Below are 16,830 nucleotides of genomic sequence, written 5' to 3' on the forward strand. Positions count from 1 at the left end.
TCTCTTGAATCAGAGTAACATCAGATAAAAATACCGGATGTTGTTTCAATCTGGTTTTAACCATTTTTGGGGTTTTGTTGTCCAACTCCACCAGAGATGAGCAGTTTAATGTTTGTTTTTATTGAAGAATTTGAAGATCTCTTTCTCTCCTGATTACATTTTTAAAACTTTGGATCGCTCCAGTTGAATTGTTATTTGCCAAACAACTGGCACCACATCTGCCTCTTGCTTCTCTGACCTCAGAAACAACATGTAGCTTTCTGGTGGAAGCAAGTCGAACCATGAGAGCGAGCTAGCACACCATCAACCTCTGCAAAGGGTTATTTTTGGAGTCCATAATTACAAAGGAGGGACTGACTTTGCTTCTCGGCAGCTCATCTGCAGCAAACACACTCACCACTGGCAAGGTTGGCTCTAGAGCCACCCAGCTCACTTTGTGTTAGCTGTGTGTCGGCTACAAAACAAGCTCATGCAAACGGTTGTTGGCTCACCTAAAGATTAGTTAGTGCATTTTTAAATATATCATCCCTTATAATTTTGTTGGATTACTAAATTAAAGTAAGGCACTGAACTTCCCAGGTTCCTTGGAAATTAGTCTGATGTGCATAGCTCTGCTGCTGCTGCTCATATGCTATAAATCTGTACATAGCACACAAACACGCCCTGTGTCCCCTGAAACCAATCAGATGTGTTCGACCCCATGTGAAGTCATTTATTTCCCCCCATTTGAAGTTCACTCTCCCTGCGGCAGGAACCATCCAGAACTAAATCCACTTAACATAAAAGCCTGTGCAAACATGGCTGATGTAGGCCGTGTACAAGTTCACTATTAACTCTTGACTGTGTCCTTCGGTCTGTATGTACAGACAATATGAGTCAAATAACCCTATTTAAGTGTGTATTTCTTGGATTTTGGTCATTGGAGCCTCCGGATCCCTACACTGAAGAAGTAAACTTGCTTACCAATATTGGTAATACACAAATTAATAAAATTGGTTCAAGTTAATCCTTTAGTTTAGTTTTGGTTTGTTTGAAACCGAGACTGGACGGATTACTACGAAACTTGGCGGAAGGATATGATATGGATCGGCAAAGAACCCACTAAATTGGGCTGGTGGTGGTGCGGTTGGGGGTGGATCCAGGAAGTAATTTCACTTCGAGGCATTTTTCAACATTTTCCTTGAATTCTCAGTATAATTATGTGATTTTGATGAAAAATACCAGGCATACTTTAGGGGATTAATATTTGTGTTTGCAATTTGGTGCTTTTCCTAATAGAAACCCAGATCTATTGAATTTAAATGTGGTTTCATAAGGGGACTACTGATTGCTATTCTAGTTCGTTCTTGTTAACAATTTCATTCCTTTTTTAGTCGATAAATAATTGTCTTTTTTTTAGTGGAAGATGGGGACTGAATGTACATGTGTGCATTTACTGAGAGGGAGTTGGCCGTTCCTTTAGGGTTGTTTACTCTTCTAATATCTCCCTGGTGCCCCACTGACAAGATCTGGGGCCATTCTGTTTGTTTTTAAGGGAGAAAAGGAACTGCCTTTTAGATTTATCACATTTTCTGTTGGTGATATCCAGAGAAAATGACAAATTCAAGCTATTAATCTCCAGACGATGGGGGTGAAGTGGATTATGCAACAATATCCTGTGTGTGTGTGTGAGCGCGAGGAATTAAAAGAACAATTACAGCCAGCTAGAAGTACGGCCATATATAGGTCACGAGGCTAAAACAATGAGACAAGCTGTCAGGCCCAGCACCAGTCTGGCAGTTCTTCAGCCTCAACAAGCCCTTCACTGCATTGATTGGCTAGAATGAAGCCAGAGGTTTTTATGATTGGACGTGACAAATCACCAGACCTGGCAATGAGCATGACAATAACCACGGGAAAATTAGTTTAACATCAAAGTGAATCACACAGAGGATCTATAGCACGTGTCTAAATCCGTGGTTTGTCCACGTTGTGTTATTGATTGCTGCTGGAAGAAGTTCTCATTTGGCCTTTGTTTATTTGGTTTTAATCATTTACTCTGGTTTCCTGTGGAGCCAGATTATCTTTGATGAGCAGTTTAGTGATTAAGAACAGCACTTTGTCCTCGGCTGCATTTTGTTAATGACTTTTGATTAATAGATGTAGGATTCAGGATCAGCTCACTATTGATGCTTAAAGAAATTGGGGAAAATAGTTATAGTGTGTATTGTAGTATGTCTCTTTTTTTGTATAAAGAGGACTCAGAGTGAGTAACTCTGACTTTTATTATAAAAACACCCCCTACTGCATACCTTTTAGTCATAGTCACATAAAGGTGGACTTGTCTGGATTACTGTCTGCCACTGAGCCTCACTTTAAATGAATGCCGCTCTGGTATATTCAGCTTACCCTTAATAAAAGTTCATAAATTAAGTTTTTTTTTTTTTTTACCCAAAGCCCCCTTACGAGCAGTCTTGCGAGTGCTTGAAGTGACTCACAAATGTCTGGCAGGGATAGACAAGACATCGTAAGAAGACGCTGCCCCTTCTCCCACACAGCCCCCCCCCCCCCCCCCTCGTACCACCCTCCCCCGAGTTGGTGCTTGAATCAGGCCAGCTCAGCAGTTCAGGACGGGAGGAGAGGAAGGAAAGAGAATGGAGGAGGGGAGGAATGAGCCCCAACTCTTGTGTGCTGATATGAACTGTGTCCCATAGACCCAACGTAACAATGGACACTGACAGCTCATGTGGAAAGTCTCCGATAGACAGTTTTGACAGTGTGAGTGTGGGGGTGTGTGTGCGTGTGTGTACTTGTTTTTGTTATCTCTTTAGGGCCATTTCCAGTTGAAACAAACAAACCTGTACACCTCATGGGAATCGAACCATGGTTGTCATCAGGCAAATCTTAATTTTTTTGAGGTTAGGGTCTAGCTAACATTTTGAGTTCGGCTAGATTAGGGTCAGGAAAGCGAGGATGTTATTTGTTTTTGATTTAAGGCATTAATTGGTTATTGTTAAGGTTAGGGATAGGGTTTTGGGTTTGTCTGTCCACAATGATTGGAAGTTGATGCAAAATCGTAATAAGGATAGCTGCATAAAACCCCTGTGTGTGTACTTGAACAGATATCTGTGTTAGGACCAGTTTGAGCCTACAACTTTAGTTAAGTTGTGATGGTTAAGGGGTCTAGGGAATGCACCATGCCAATGAGTGTCCATACCAAGATAGTAGTTCAATATTGTGTGTGTGTGGGGGGGGGGGGTGATAAGGACACAAGGACTTGATGGAGCAAACCACAAATGGAGTCAGTGGAGCAAAGCAGGAGCAGGAAGAACTAAGGATATGTGTCACCATGCACAGGAAGTGTTCTGTTATGCTGTGTGGTTGTGCAAGAGCGGGTGTTGGTGTTTTCAGGTGCAGGGAGGATGGGAACAGGGCCTGTCCAGGCTCGCTAAAGGACTTACCCGATTGCATCTCCGGGGAACGGGGGGCCCTCACCTGGAGGCCAGAAGAGGGGCTTTTCAATGACCCTTGTTCCTGACTGAAAAGAGGTCAATGAGGGAGCTTGCACTGATGGCAGTGTTCAACACATAGCCGGGCAAAACTCATGCTGGATCCCTTTCAGAGGATTAAGAATAGTCATGTCAATGTGGATCAACGACAAAAGTGGGCAAGAGCAAGAATGTCCGGGTTAGTCCTGGGGTTAGACATGTGGTTGCGATGGTTAACGTTAGGGTAAGGGCCAAGAGGCATGTGTGTGTTTGTGACTGTATCTGTCTGCTTGGGTCAGGATAAAAACAAAAAGTGATCTCATTTGCCTTCGGAGATAACATTTTCTCTGGCCTCTCATAAGTCGAGTTGCAACGGGGTGGATTATTATTCTTGCCCGTGGTGTGAATGAGCTGAGCGTCTCCAGAGGCAGCTTCATAACAAAGGATCACTTTTCCTGTGGGTTGATGTAAGACCCTCTCAGCAAGACACCTTCTGTGAAGACAGACACAGTCTCGCCCTTTCCCTGTCTTTCTGTTTCTGTTTCCATGAAAGCCTTTACTTAAGTATAAATAAAAATGAAACTGGCTTTGAGGCATCTTGATGAGTTGTTATGTATAATATTGTCATATAACTACTATATTTAGATGTGTCCGTTCATATATTTGGCTTCCAGATATAGTTCAGACTGTTCGACAGCTAAATGCAGCAGATAATACAGAGGTTTAGTTCAAATCAGTTTGTTTATACAGTATTGTAACGTTGAGTTCACCCACCCCTCCACAGAGTCCACTGTGTCCTACTTACATGTGGGTTTATTATTTTTAGCTCTCTTTCAGTTTGCCCTGTTTTTAGATGCAATGCTATTTAAATAACACGAGTAATTTCTACACTCTTAACTAAGACGATGGATTGGTTCTATTCATTTTCTCTACAATTATACTGTCCCAAAAAGCCGTTGCAAATGAGCAGTGTGGGCACATGTACATGGATAATATCCTCACAGGACTCGTAAACATTGTTCTCTTCATTAAGCAACGTGAAGAAAATCCAATGGAGGGCAAATCCGTTCAGTCTGGGGCTCATTAAACATTATTTGATGAAAGCTGCGAAGCTTCTGTTGAGGTTTGTGAGTGTTGGAGAGGAACTGAGGCTTTACACAGTGATTGTGAATATTATGTTGTTTTATATTGGCTGTGAATGAGAAAAGAGGAATATCGAAGAAAGAGGCTGTGAGGAAACATAATTTTTAGGCGCATTAAGACCTGATATTGCATCCGATCAAAAGTTGTCTGCGCTAAGAACACAGACATCCCATCACTCAGACCAAACTCGAAGGTCGTCTGTGACTATGTAGCCGCATTGTTTTCGCTGCGTGAAAGGAAATCATTCCTGGGCCACATATGAAGGATCGACTACTCCACCGACCTCATCTGATTTCCACAATATCACCACAGACCTTCACTGAATGACTGATGCTTTTCTTAAATTAGTCAAATCTTTCTTCCTAGCTGTACACATTGATTTATTTAGCCCCTCTTGACTCTCTCACTGGCACAAACACACACACACACACACACAAACATTGTCATCGGACACATCTAAACTCAACAAATGTTGAGCAGGGAAGTGAGATCCGGTCACAGGAGACCCCTTCAGGACACATTTTAATTTCATGTGCAAACACTCATACTCAGAGGACCACTTGTGATTGGACCTCTCAGGATGGATGTTAATACTGTAGGTCTGAATGGGGCCTAAGAGCAATTCTGTGTGTGTTATCTTTACAGTCTTTGCTCTCTCACACACACACACACACAGACACACACACACACTTTACAAGCAGACGGCCAGACAGGTGGCAGTGACTCCCGTCCAAGTCTGCTGCTGTGAGCTGTGTCCCCACAACACTGCCAGATTCTATTTCCTCTCATCCCTTCTTTGCCAAAATGCATGTAAATTATATTATTACTCGTATGGCTGCAGGAAAGTATTTTGATGTTTACTCTGGAGTCAATCTGAGTCCTCATCGCTCAGTTTGAAAATGTACCCCCTGTGGTATGGCTGTTTTTGAAGTAAAGAGTCCAAGATTTCCATTAACGCTGTGTTCCACAGGGATGTTTATTTATATCTTTGCATGGGTACTAAGCAGAGCAGGCCGCCCTCATACCTGTGGGCCAGATGGAGCTGAGACTTAGTGGAACTTAAATCAACAGCATGTGTTTTCCTGGTTGGAAACATGCATATGTGCAGCGGCAGAGAGGCGGCTGCATTAGAACCAGGAGCAGTAGTTGAAGGAGGAGGAAGCAGGAAGGGTTTGAGAACCCCCCGCCAGCACAGGTTTTTCTTGAAGGGTGGGGGGGGGGGTGCTTGATGGTGTGTGGATTGTTCATTTTGAGGAATGCAAGAGCCGTCGACTCCATTGCTCTCCTCGTCCTCCCTCTTTGATGTTCTCCCCTCCTCTGTCATATGTCAGCACACACACACAAACACAGGTTAATCTCCTTACGTACGCACACGCACTCTCCTTCTCCCTTCTTTAAATACTCCCCTGTCCGTCTTAACCTCTGTCCCCCCCCCCCCCCCCCCTGTGATTTGGCCCCACAGATGTGTGTGTGTGTGTGTGCTGGTTTTGTGTGGGGTCTTGTGTGTGTGTGTTAGTGTTAGGATTAGGCAGGTACTGGATATGGTCAGAGAACTAGGGTGTGTGTTCAGGCAATGAATGGAAGACTATGCAATGTCACGATAGGGCCTTATTACGGCCTTGTGTGTGTGTGTGTGTGTGTGTGTGTGGAGGATGGTGATACCTGTAGCGAATCTTAAACCTGTAACTCTCTCCTCACTCCACCACCACACACACCAATTCAAACCAGAGCCAAGCAGACCAGGCAGCTCCCTTTAACTTGTCCCAGATGTGCAACCCGGCCCCGGTGTGCCGCGCTGACTGTTACTGAAATGATTGAAGGCGTGAGCAAAGAGTTTTGTCTCATTCTCTTCTTGCGGATACTTTCACCGGACTCTCCCCGGACTCCCATTTTTATTACCAGCCTTGTTGGTGTGGCTTTCACCTTGTGAGTCTGTTTCATCACGGCAGACATTTCGCAGGAATGACCACAGAGGGAGTTTTGAGGAGCGGGTGTCTGCCTGTGGACAGATTTTTTAATGGTGTTAGCATCACAACTGTATAAGATGCATTTCACAGGTGTGTGATTTGAGATCAAAATGAAAGATGCTCATGGTCATAACAATGTGGTAATGACTCAATAAAAATGAATTGTTAACTTGTTGATGGGCACTGTGGCCATCCTTAGTGAAGTATAATGTGCAATGTAGTGAAATACAAATATATAGTCATATAAGATGTAAATACTCAAGTACAAGAACAAATATCTATAAATGCATCATTTGAAAAGCATTCTCTTTTCCGATGATGCACAAGAGCAGAAACTTCCAGAGAATTCCTCGACCTTCGGGAGGAGGAGTCGTCGATTGTAACCACGTAGGTTTATCAAGCTCCTCCAAATTTTCCACCCTGGCCCTGCCTCCACCACCCCTCCAAGAATGTGAAATATGTTTGCATGTTTAAAAAAAAAAAAAGTTCATCTTTATTCTGTCTGGATTCTTTTTCCATGTTAGTACTAGCCGAGCGCCTTGGCAGGAGACGGCCCCTAAACACACAGATTGACTTCCCAGCCGTCTCCCAATGCGGAAGAGACGAGACGTCCATGATTACTGATTGTTTTGACTCGTCCGATACATACGTGTACGTCCCACTGGAAGGTGGCTCCGTGCATGCATTCGTGCATTATTTTTTTAACAAAGGTGAAAATCTGACCCGGCAGCTAAGAGGAAGTGTGTTACAGTAGAAAAGCCTTTTTTAAAGTATTCACTGCAGCTCCATTTCATGGGAAGGAGACGTAGAAATGTGCAGTTCAGCTCATTCTTTCCTTTTATTTGGATCTGTTGTGTAAAACCACTGGAGAGACATGAAAACCAGCTATTTCTGACCCCAAGCTACGAGAAGAAAGCAGCACAAAGCATCCTGCATTTCATTAAACTGTCTTTTCTAATGCAAACAGGGGAAAAATGCAAATGTAGGTGAAGGAGAAGAACGTTTCGGTGGATGAGCACAGCGACTGTTCAGCGGTGTTGTTAATGGCCTGCGTCTCCTGCACGGCTCTGCTCTGTCATGTGCTGTTTCATCCCGCTCTACTTTCGTGCCATATTCCTGGTGGTTTTGAAAGAGAGGAGCTGCCAGCTGTGTGTATGTATGTGTGTGTGTGTGTGTGTGTGTGTGTGTCTGTGTCTGTGGGGCTCAGGAATGAAGCCCACTGCCACAGCATCCAGTGACCTAATGCAAAAGGCAGCAGGGTCGAGCACTATTCACTCGTCTCTCTCTCCAGCGATTGTGGTCTCTCCTGTCACTAAGCACTTTGTCACGCTCGGCCGGAGACAGTGATGGGGGCTGGGGGCGGGCGGGGGGGTAGTTGGGGTGCAGGAATGTCACTGGCATAGATGGACTGTAGCTGAATATATGCTGCAGACATAGCAACAAGCCGGAGGTTGGAGGCTGTAGTTTGAGAATACTGCAGTGAACTGATGATTTTAACATCACTCTCCTGTGAAAGCAAAAAAGTCAACATGTTAACTTTTCCTGCCCCAAGAAAATAAACCTTTCAACAGCTTGGTTAATGTGCATTCTTCAAATATTTTTTTGCCTGTTAGAGAAGATGGCAATGGAAGTTTAATACTTCAGCATTTGGGGGATTTTTCACTTTTTTGCCTAAGCTGTTTTCAGAAGTTCCAGAAATTGTCCAGATCTATATCTCATTTGCCTATTTACATACAGCCCCTCCAGGAAATTGTCCGGACCTAAGTGCTTACCTCAGAGCAGCTTTAGTTACAGTAAAGATGTTGATAGACAGTAAAGTCTCCCTTAACTTTATTTGGAGCATAGTTTTCTCTGCTTCATATCTCTGGCTGAGTGTATCGTCGGCTTCTTCTGCATGCTCTGTTGTCCCCACAGTAGTTATTGCCTCTGTGAAGGCGTCTGACTGTAAAGTTCCTGAGCTGCGCTGCTGGTGTCTGGGTCGTATCACTGGGTAAAAATATCATTAGCAGTGGGGTCACTGGTCACACCCCCGAGTGCCGTTAGCAGAGTGTTGATGTTGTCGCCTTCACCCCAAGTCTCACATGCTCATAGTATCGAGGCTTTTCACTGACAGAGTTTAAGATTCAGTGATAAACATCAGACTTCAGATTAACAATGTTACAAAAGATTGTGTTATAGAAGAGCTAAAAGTCTGAGATTTCAAGAGTTGAGTCGTAATATTTCAAGAAGAAGAAGGTTGTAATTTATTGAGAAACAAAATCAGAATATTCCGAACAGATATAATTTCTTGCATAGTCTTTTCAAAGTCCTGATACATATGATAATGTGGACCTAATGAGCCAAGAGATGAGTGATTGTGTTATTTATGGATCCTATACTAAAGTATAACTTAACAAAATGCCCCACATTCCTTGAGTTAACACAGGTGACAGGTTGAACTTCTGATATTCCCCCTCTAACATGACTCGTAGCCTTAAGACTTATTCTCATAATATCATGACCTTATTCTCAAATTCTTTGCGTTTAAGTGGCTCTAATAGTCTGTTATATAATATCGCTTTTGAATGTTAATAGAATAAATTGCTGTACTATTATAGCAGTATGTTTCTTTGTTTTAAGCTGCTCTGGAGCTTTTTTAAAAGGCATTATGTTCCCACTAAGCACAAAGATTTCCTTTCTTAAACATGTGAAGTGGCACGCAGGCACAAGCTAGATCTACTGAGACAACACAGTCAAATCACCAGAAGATTACTATAAAGTCAGACTTCAGCTGTGGCCGCTTGTGTTTCTCCCTCTGCCAACACAGGTATACTAAAGAAAAACACTTTAACATGGGAAGTGCCAACTTTCACAGAGTCCTGTGTGAAATATCACACATGAAGTCGGCCCCAAACACCTCTTCAAATGTCATTAGTGTGAAGGTCCGTGTTGTTATTACCAGACATGGCTGCAATGTTTGTGTTGATCTTTGTGTGTATTTTACTCACATTGCATCTCCAGTAAAACGAAGCATAGCAAGGATGTGAAATACCGTGTCAAAATGTCAACGTGTGTGTTTTTGTGTTGGTCCATTGCTGTCGTCATTCGAGTCCGTGTTTACAGTTGTGTGTCGAGTCAGCGGTGGATGTAAGAAGAGCTGCCAGGAACAAGTGTGTGTAGCCCCTAATGGCTGATCATAAAACCCTGTAGATTCCTGCCTTTTTATGGGAGATGGAAAGCAGTAGGACTTTCTTTTCACAGCTTTGCTTAACTAGAGGTGAGAACAAAGACAATTTTTCCACTTTTGCTTTGTGAGCTCGAAAACGGCATGGGGCGTTCGCCAGCCACCAGGGATCACAGAGAAACCAGTTTCATTCTCCTGAAGGCACTGGTATCATACCAGCAGGCTGCGTGTTACGTTTTCTAACTAATTTGAATATGATCATCTGATAGAGTTTCATAGAAGTTGATGCAAAGTGTGGCTGTAAATAGGAGCATCAATATGCCAGTAATGGAGCCCGTTACGTTTAACAGTATCCTGGCAAGTTTAATGGCCATGTTCTGAATGTCTTCAACTTGTATGGACACTTCTCCGACTACATTTACCCCCACATTCCTCGACTGTCGTGCACAGACACACACACACACACTCGCAGACACACACTCCGACAGAGAGTAGAATGTACAAGTCACCCAGAAGCTGCCTTTTCACCTCTGATCTTTTCCCCCTGACCTTCAGTGGGCTCCACTCTGGAGCCTGGTGTTTTCTCGTATAGGCTTGAGTGTTCAGAAATAAATCACCTTGCTTTGGGATTTACAATCACGAGGCTGGAAAACACGGCAATGTTGAAAATCCCTGTGTCGATTTCTCTCTTTATCCGCGGTCTCGCATTACCCTCGCTGATACTCTCTACCACAGACGTTTAATGTGATTTAAGTGAACGAATGTTTTTCCGTCTCTGTCAGCATTTTGCATCACTATGAGCTGGAGTTTTAGCGGAATTCCCCAAGAACAAACTGAAGTTTAGGATAAACGCAAACAGCTGCTGTGCTAAGCAAAGGGCATCATCTAACGCATTTTATATTCTATAGACTGATCAGTAAATCACATCTGAGAGTAAATCACCATGTGGAAACACTGAGTAGCACCTAATTGAACCGAGTTGTTCTAATAGGCTTCGGTTGTGAGGTGCTGTTGAGCCTGCAGACGCCTGGCAGTGACCCAGTGGGCTTTGATCAGCGGGTTCACATCGGCTTACCCATCATGCTCCAGTGTAGCCGGGATTAGGGTTGTCAGGAGTTGTTACGATAACCTTTGTGTGATCGGCCGGAACATGCCCACTTCGTCTAGCTCTGCTCTACATCTGTGTGTGTGTGTTTAGAAAGCATGGACACCTGAGAGTTCATTCTTACTTAACTTCTCTGAAGTGATTATTCACCTTTACGAGGTCAGATTGTTTCATCTGCAGTTTAAAGAACATTCATTTCCTTAGACTGCAGGGACGTATAATTAAATCCCTACAGAAGGCCTCACAATTTTATTTAGTATCTGCATCCGTAACAGAGAACATATAATTTTATATAGTTTTCAGCCTGATGAATGCATTGAATATAACACCTCATAGACACAGACAGAGTTTGGCCCAGTTTGCTTCCATGACTCAGCATTTTAATTTGTGTGGCACCTCCAGATGCTGTAATCCCACAATGCTCCAGTGGTGCTACTTACCGGGGGAATATGAGGAGTCTCAAGCATACACACAATTATTTTCTCCATCAGTTAATTTAGTGGTTATTTTCTTGATTTGACAGATGGCAATCACAATTTCCCAGAGCCCAGGATGAACTCTCCGGGTTCCTTAAATACTATTACAAAACCCAAAGATGCAAATAAAAGCAAACGATTCTCAAATCATGAGGCAGGTTCAGCATCGTTGATTGAAATAGGACGTAAAGGCAGCAGCTCTCGCTTTCGTTTTCTAGCTTTATTCCTTTTTTAATTCTTCTGACTGTTTCACCCAAAGTTTCTGGAGGAGAGGTGTCACAGGTCGTTCCTTCCTGCTGTTGTCAGAGTCTCCACATGCTAATATATCCACACTCCACTCAGGTTTTTAACTGATTTAACTACACAAGAATACTTTTTGTGTTTCTATTCGATCTCTACCTATTTATCACTTTTTACCTTTGCGTCTGTTCACTATTCCCTTCCCCCACACGTCACATTTCCCCGAAGTCGAACTAATAATAGGTTGTTGTTATCTTATCTTAGCTTTTGGAAAACACAAAATGACATCAGTGCTTCGTGAATGTGAACCTGTTCCACCTGCTGCTGTTTCCATCGTTTAAATTCCTTCTTCATTCTTTACCTGGAACTCACATTCAAACTATGTGATTACATAAATAGTTACAGGAATGGAAATCACCTTTTTAGTGAGGTGACAGATGTCCCTACATGGCGATATCGGATGAGTATCGGTCGGTTTGCTAGGCTCATTTTCTTTCCACCTCCTTTTACTTTAAATTCTGCTTTTAGAAAGATTAAAATACAGTAAGATATGTATTTTATTTTGGTGTTGTTTTTAATTGAACACCACTGAGGGAGATTTTAAACATAGACCTATTTTAAATGCCGTTTCCCTCGTTGATTGTATATCAAACCCACCCCATGCCTTTGTGTTCATAGCTTTATTTAAACAAATTACACTGACACGACCTTCTTATGGGATTTAGCAATGAGCAGCTGTGAGACATAACACACAACGCATAATTATAGTTGTGCACACAGGATTTATGACTGAAAGATCATCCGTCCTACTGAAACACGCCGGTGATGTGGTGCGGCTGTGTGGCGTGCCGTCGGTTTCGGACTGAGGTGAGGGTGTGGAAGGAGGGAGGGCGTTGCACCATAGACCTGTAATGAGACTTTGCTGCAACTCCCCTCCAATGTGGTTCCCATCAGCGTAACTTGCACTTGTGGCTGAAATTCCAGTGCTGTTGCAAATGCCTCGTCTGGATTCAATCAAATCAACTACTGCCGCAACATGTGTAGAAAACTAAGAATACCATGAGCTCGATGATGCCCAGATACCTTTTGCAAGAGGTATTTTCCAGACTTTTTTCTTGATCAGGTGTTGTGTGCTTTTGGCTCAGCAGTTTGGCCTGAGTCTATGAGCAGTCGACAACATTAAGTGGCGTCAATGGCTCTGGACATTTTCCAGAACTTTTCCCGCCACCTTCCTTGTAAAATATCTGGAAAAAGGTCTTGAAAATACACTGCAAGCGAGAGGAAGTGTTGATGAGGTTTGTAACAAGCGACAAATACGAAACTGACAAAAAAGTCAAAGATCTTCGACAGAGATTTGAGAGGTTTTGGAATTACGGGCCAATTTTGATGTGCTGTAAACAAAAACACGTGATTTTCCAGTTGTTGTAAACGCGTCTCACCCGGACAATCTTCTGCTGGCTTCACATGTGAAAGGCTTGTCTGAAAACGGCTGAACAATCATTTATCATCCTTATTTATTAGTCGCCAGCTCGCCCTGTGTTCGGTGTCACTGTTGTCCCCCACAAGCTGCTTCTCTTCACCTGAGGACTTGCACCGGGACATTGTGCACAGACCTAAACTCCCACCACGTCCCCCAGAACCTCAACACTCCCTCTACTTCTTCTCCAAAGCTATAATTAAACAGGCTCCTGCTTAGTCGGCTTTCTGCAGGACCTGTAAGAGGAGGTGGTGGAGGAAGACGACGTATATTAATGAGTCAGCGCTGCGTCGGGAGCTGCATGGCAGACATGCACGCTCCTCTGAGGCCGGAGGGACGAGTGGCCAGCTGGCTCGGCTCCGAGTCTCCGTATTTGTTTCGATGTTCTCTCCCTCCACAGTGAACTTTGACTGGATCAAATATTACAGTCGACACACACACACTCACACTATCATTTATTATAAAGCAGGTGTCCCACACAGTTGGGCAAAGATGAGTCATCATTGTGCCAGGGAAGTTGAGGAGCTGATGCTCCCGCCTGGGGACCCTCACTTCCTGTCACATCGGCTTCGCTGTGTCCAGATTTCCTGTCTGCCGGAGAGGGGAAGATTAGAGGGCTATGAAGTTATTTTTTAATCAAGAAGCGCACACACACACATTTCTCTGTCCGAACCACAACAGAATGCATTTAGTCAGTCTTTTCTTCCTATGCTACATCCTCATCTCTGCTATGGATCCACCTGGGGTCCACAATACTTGTAGTTTCAGAGCCTCTAAAACTGAGAAGTGTGACGACTCCAGGGCTGTGTTTTCGTCTGGAGGGGCAGTTTGGAAACAATGATGTAGACTCCCTCTGACTGAGTCTTTACGGTCAGGACGTAGCCTTCGCTAATTGGACAGGCTCCTATCACATGACCTCCTTCCAGGAGAAAACAACCGGCATCAGCCTTGTAGAACGTGTGTGTGTATAAGCGTTTCTGACCCAGTTTTCTTTGCTGACTGTTCGTGCAGTTAAATTCTGCATTTTACAACCATGTAGGAGACTGGCTGTCACTGAGTCCCATGTCCAGCGGGATATGCATTCCTTCCTGTTTACTCCAACACACACGCCCAACAATAACAAAGTAGCATGGATGTTTTCCTCAAGTTTTACACCTTAAGGGAATCAATCCACCTTTGTTTATTTTGGCCACGCAACTCCATCTCAGCTGATATGTTCAGAAGTGAGTCTGTCGGTGTGAGGATGATCTCGTCCTCCATGAAGGGTTTCATTGTTTCACTGATTGCTGTAAGTCTGTGGTTGGCAACATCATGCTTGAACTGTGTGTAACCCACTGATCTTGCCTCACAGCTCATTCTTTGCACCGTGTTTTATCTTGTCTTACTTCGAGTTAACTGGTTCAGCTGGTTCAGTTCCTGTCGTATAACTTGAGAGTTAAATCCGTATTTTTGTCTGTTTTTAAGGTTTGTGTTCGTACATGTGTGTGCCTGTGGGTGTGAGTGAGTGAGTGCATAAAGGCCCTCTGAGGATCCCTTCATCTACCGCCTGGTAGCAAAAGGGTGGGTCACCTCTGTCAGCACAGGCAGGAATGTTCTGCACGCTCAGCATTTTACCCAAACACACACACGCACTGCATCTCAGTAGTAGCAGTGTGTGAATACAGTTGACACGCTCGCATGTCATTTTTGATGGTCATAGTTTGGACCCCTCATTCCAAAAGGGACCCGGTTCAGGACTAAAGCAGCGAGCACCGGGGCCTTGTTTATGGCTTCAGTAATAAAAACTGTGCTAATGTCACATGTGGAATGAAATCTCTATAAATGATTAGCAGGTTTCTCGCAGGAAAATTCTTTTCATGTCCATCTGTGCATAGTTTGAGCAAAGGTTGCTGAGTTTGTGAGGCAGGGGGTTTGATTTAAAGACGTAGGCAAACACTGGAGCGCTCGTCTGCACAGGTTTTCTAGTTCAAGTATGGAAACCTTTATGTTGTCAGCTTGTTGTGACTCAGACTTTTTTCTATACCATTTAGATATTTTCTTCACTATTTGTTGCATTTGGAAACGCGTAACAAGTGAAAGACTGTTTTTCGACCCTGAATACTTAACGCTAACCTTTTCCTGTCTCTTTTTCTGTCTTTGCAGAAGAGGTCGACTACGCTAACTTTGGCACCAACACAATCACCCGCAGGAAGAAGGCAGTGGTCGCGCTGCGCAACAACGACATCAACCGCAAACGGCCACACATCCGCATTGGCATGCCCCAGGACTTCCGGCCCGTCTCCTCCATTATCGATGTAGACATCCTCCCTGAATCTCACCGTCGTGTCCGGCTGTATCGCCACGGATCGGACAAACCCTTGGGTTTTTACATCCGAGATGGAACCAGCGTGCGGGTGACACCACACGGCCTGGAGAAAGTCCCCGGCATCTTCATATCCCGACTGGTGCCCGGGGGCCTGGCGGAGAGCACCGGGCTGCTGGCGGTGAACGACGAGGTGCTGGAGGTGAACGGCATCGAAGTGACTGGGAAGTCCCTGGATCAGGTCACGGACATGATGATCGCCAACAGCCACAACCTGATCGTGACGGTCAAGCCCGTGAACCAGCGCAATAACGTGGTCCGCAGCAGCAGGATATCGGGCAGCTCCGGCCAGTCGTCCGACAGCAGCGGATCGACCGGTTATCCCAGTTTGTCTGTGGCCTCCATCGGAGCGACGTCCTCCTTGGCACACGGTTACCAAGACGACCTGGAGAGTGACGAAGAGACCGATATTGTCATTGAGAGCAGCATGAAGCGGCCGTCTCAGAGGTCAAACGCCTCCCTGGCGTCCAGCGTGTCTCGCACACACCAGCAGACGCCAACGACGCTTCCAGGCCTTGCTGCGCCTCCCAGCCCCCCCACACGCCCCTCATCGGTCGTCTCCACCGCCTCCTTCCGCTCCCAGACGAGCCTCAACGGAGGGTCCCACCACCACAACCAGCAGCACCAGCACCACCAGCAGCAGCACCACCACCAACAGCAGCACAGCAGCCTCAGCTACCAGCTTCACAGAGACCTCAACCTGCAGCACAGCCTGAACCAACAGTCCCAGCACAGTCACCACCACGTACAGCCGCCGCACCACAGCAGCAACCCGGCGCTCCGCCACAGCAACGGCAGCCTGCACAAAATCCTCAGCTCCCTGAAAACGGACCCACGGCACAGTCTCGCGCTGCCCAGGGGGGGGGTGGAGGAGGACGGCACCGTCATTACCCTATAATACTTAGAAAACACACGCGCTCAGAGACATTAACATCCCAAACTGCTCAGAGACTCAAACTGGAAAGCGGATAAATATGAGCACAAGTGGGTTTTTGTCAGATTTTAAGTTGAGTAACTTCTGTTTGTTTTTACAAGATAATAATAATAGGAAGTTGCAAGCCATGACACAAGGAAACTGTGTATATTTCTTATATTTTTAAGGTTGTTTTTGTCTTAAAATGAAAAAACTTGTACGTATGTATGTAATAAGCATCGGATCAAATAATTGTTTTTAGGCGAGTCCACTTTATCGGATAGTTCTGAACGACATCTCCTGCTAGTGACCACTTTTATAAAGACCTTTCATTCTTATTACTGGGACCAACTTGGGGTTGCTTATGGATGTTTTTAAAGAGTAAATCTATATTTCTTATATTCTGATAAATGCTGTGTAGAGTATGATTTTTCTTTTTTTTTTAATAGTTCTTTTATGCATTGATGATTGTGATCAAATCCTTGTATCTGTTCCAATAAATTATTCTGTCTCACAA

At 44.4% G+C, this 16,830-nt stretch overlaps 1 protein-coding gene across 1 annotated transcript in view; it reads left to right on the forward strand.

Annotated features, from left to right (window-relative positions):
• The window catches only part of pard6gb (par-6 family cell polarity regulator gamma b), a 33,208-nt gene extending 16,378 nt beyond the window's left edge, over nucleotides 1–16,830 (forward strand). The window contains exon 3 of the mRNA XM_061092659.1: nucleotides 15,181–16,830. Coding sequence (XP_060948642.1) covers nucleotides 15,181–16,298 — 1,118 coding nt within the window. The 3' untranslated portion in view covers nucleotides 16,299–16,830. The remainder of the gene's footprint in view (nucleotides 1–15,180) is intronic.

Source organism: Limanda limanda, chromosome 19 (genome assembly GCF_963576545.1).
Source record: "Limanda limanda chromosome 19, fLimLim1.1, whole genome shotgun sequence".
NCBI lineage: Eukaryota > Metazoa > Chordata > Actinopteri > Pleuronectiformes > Pleuronectidae > Limanda > Limanda limanda.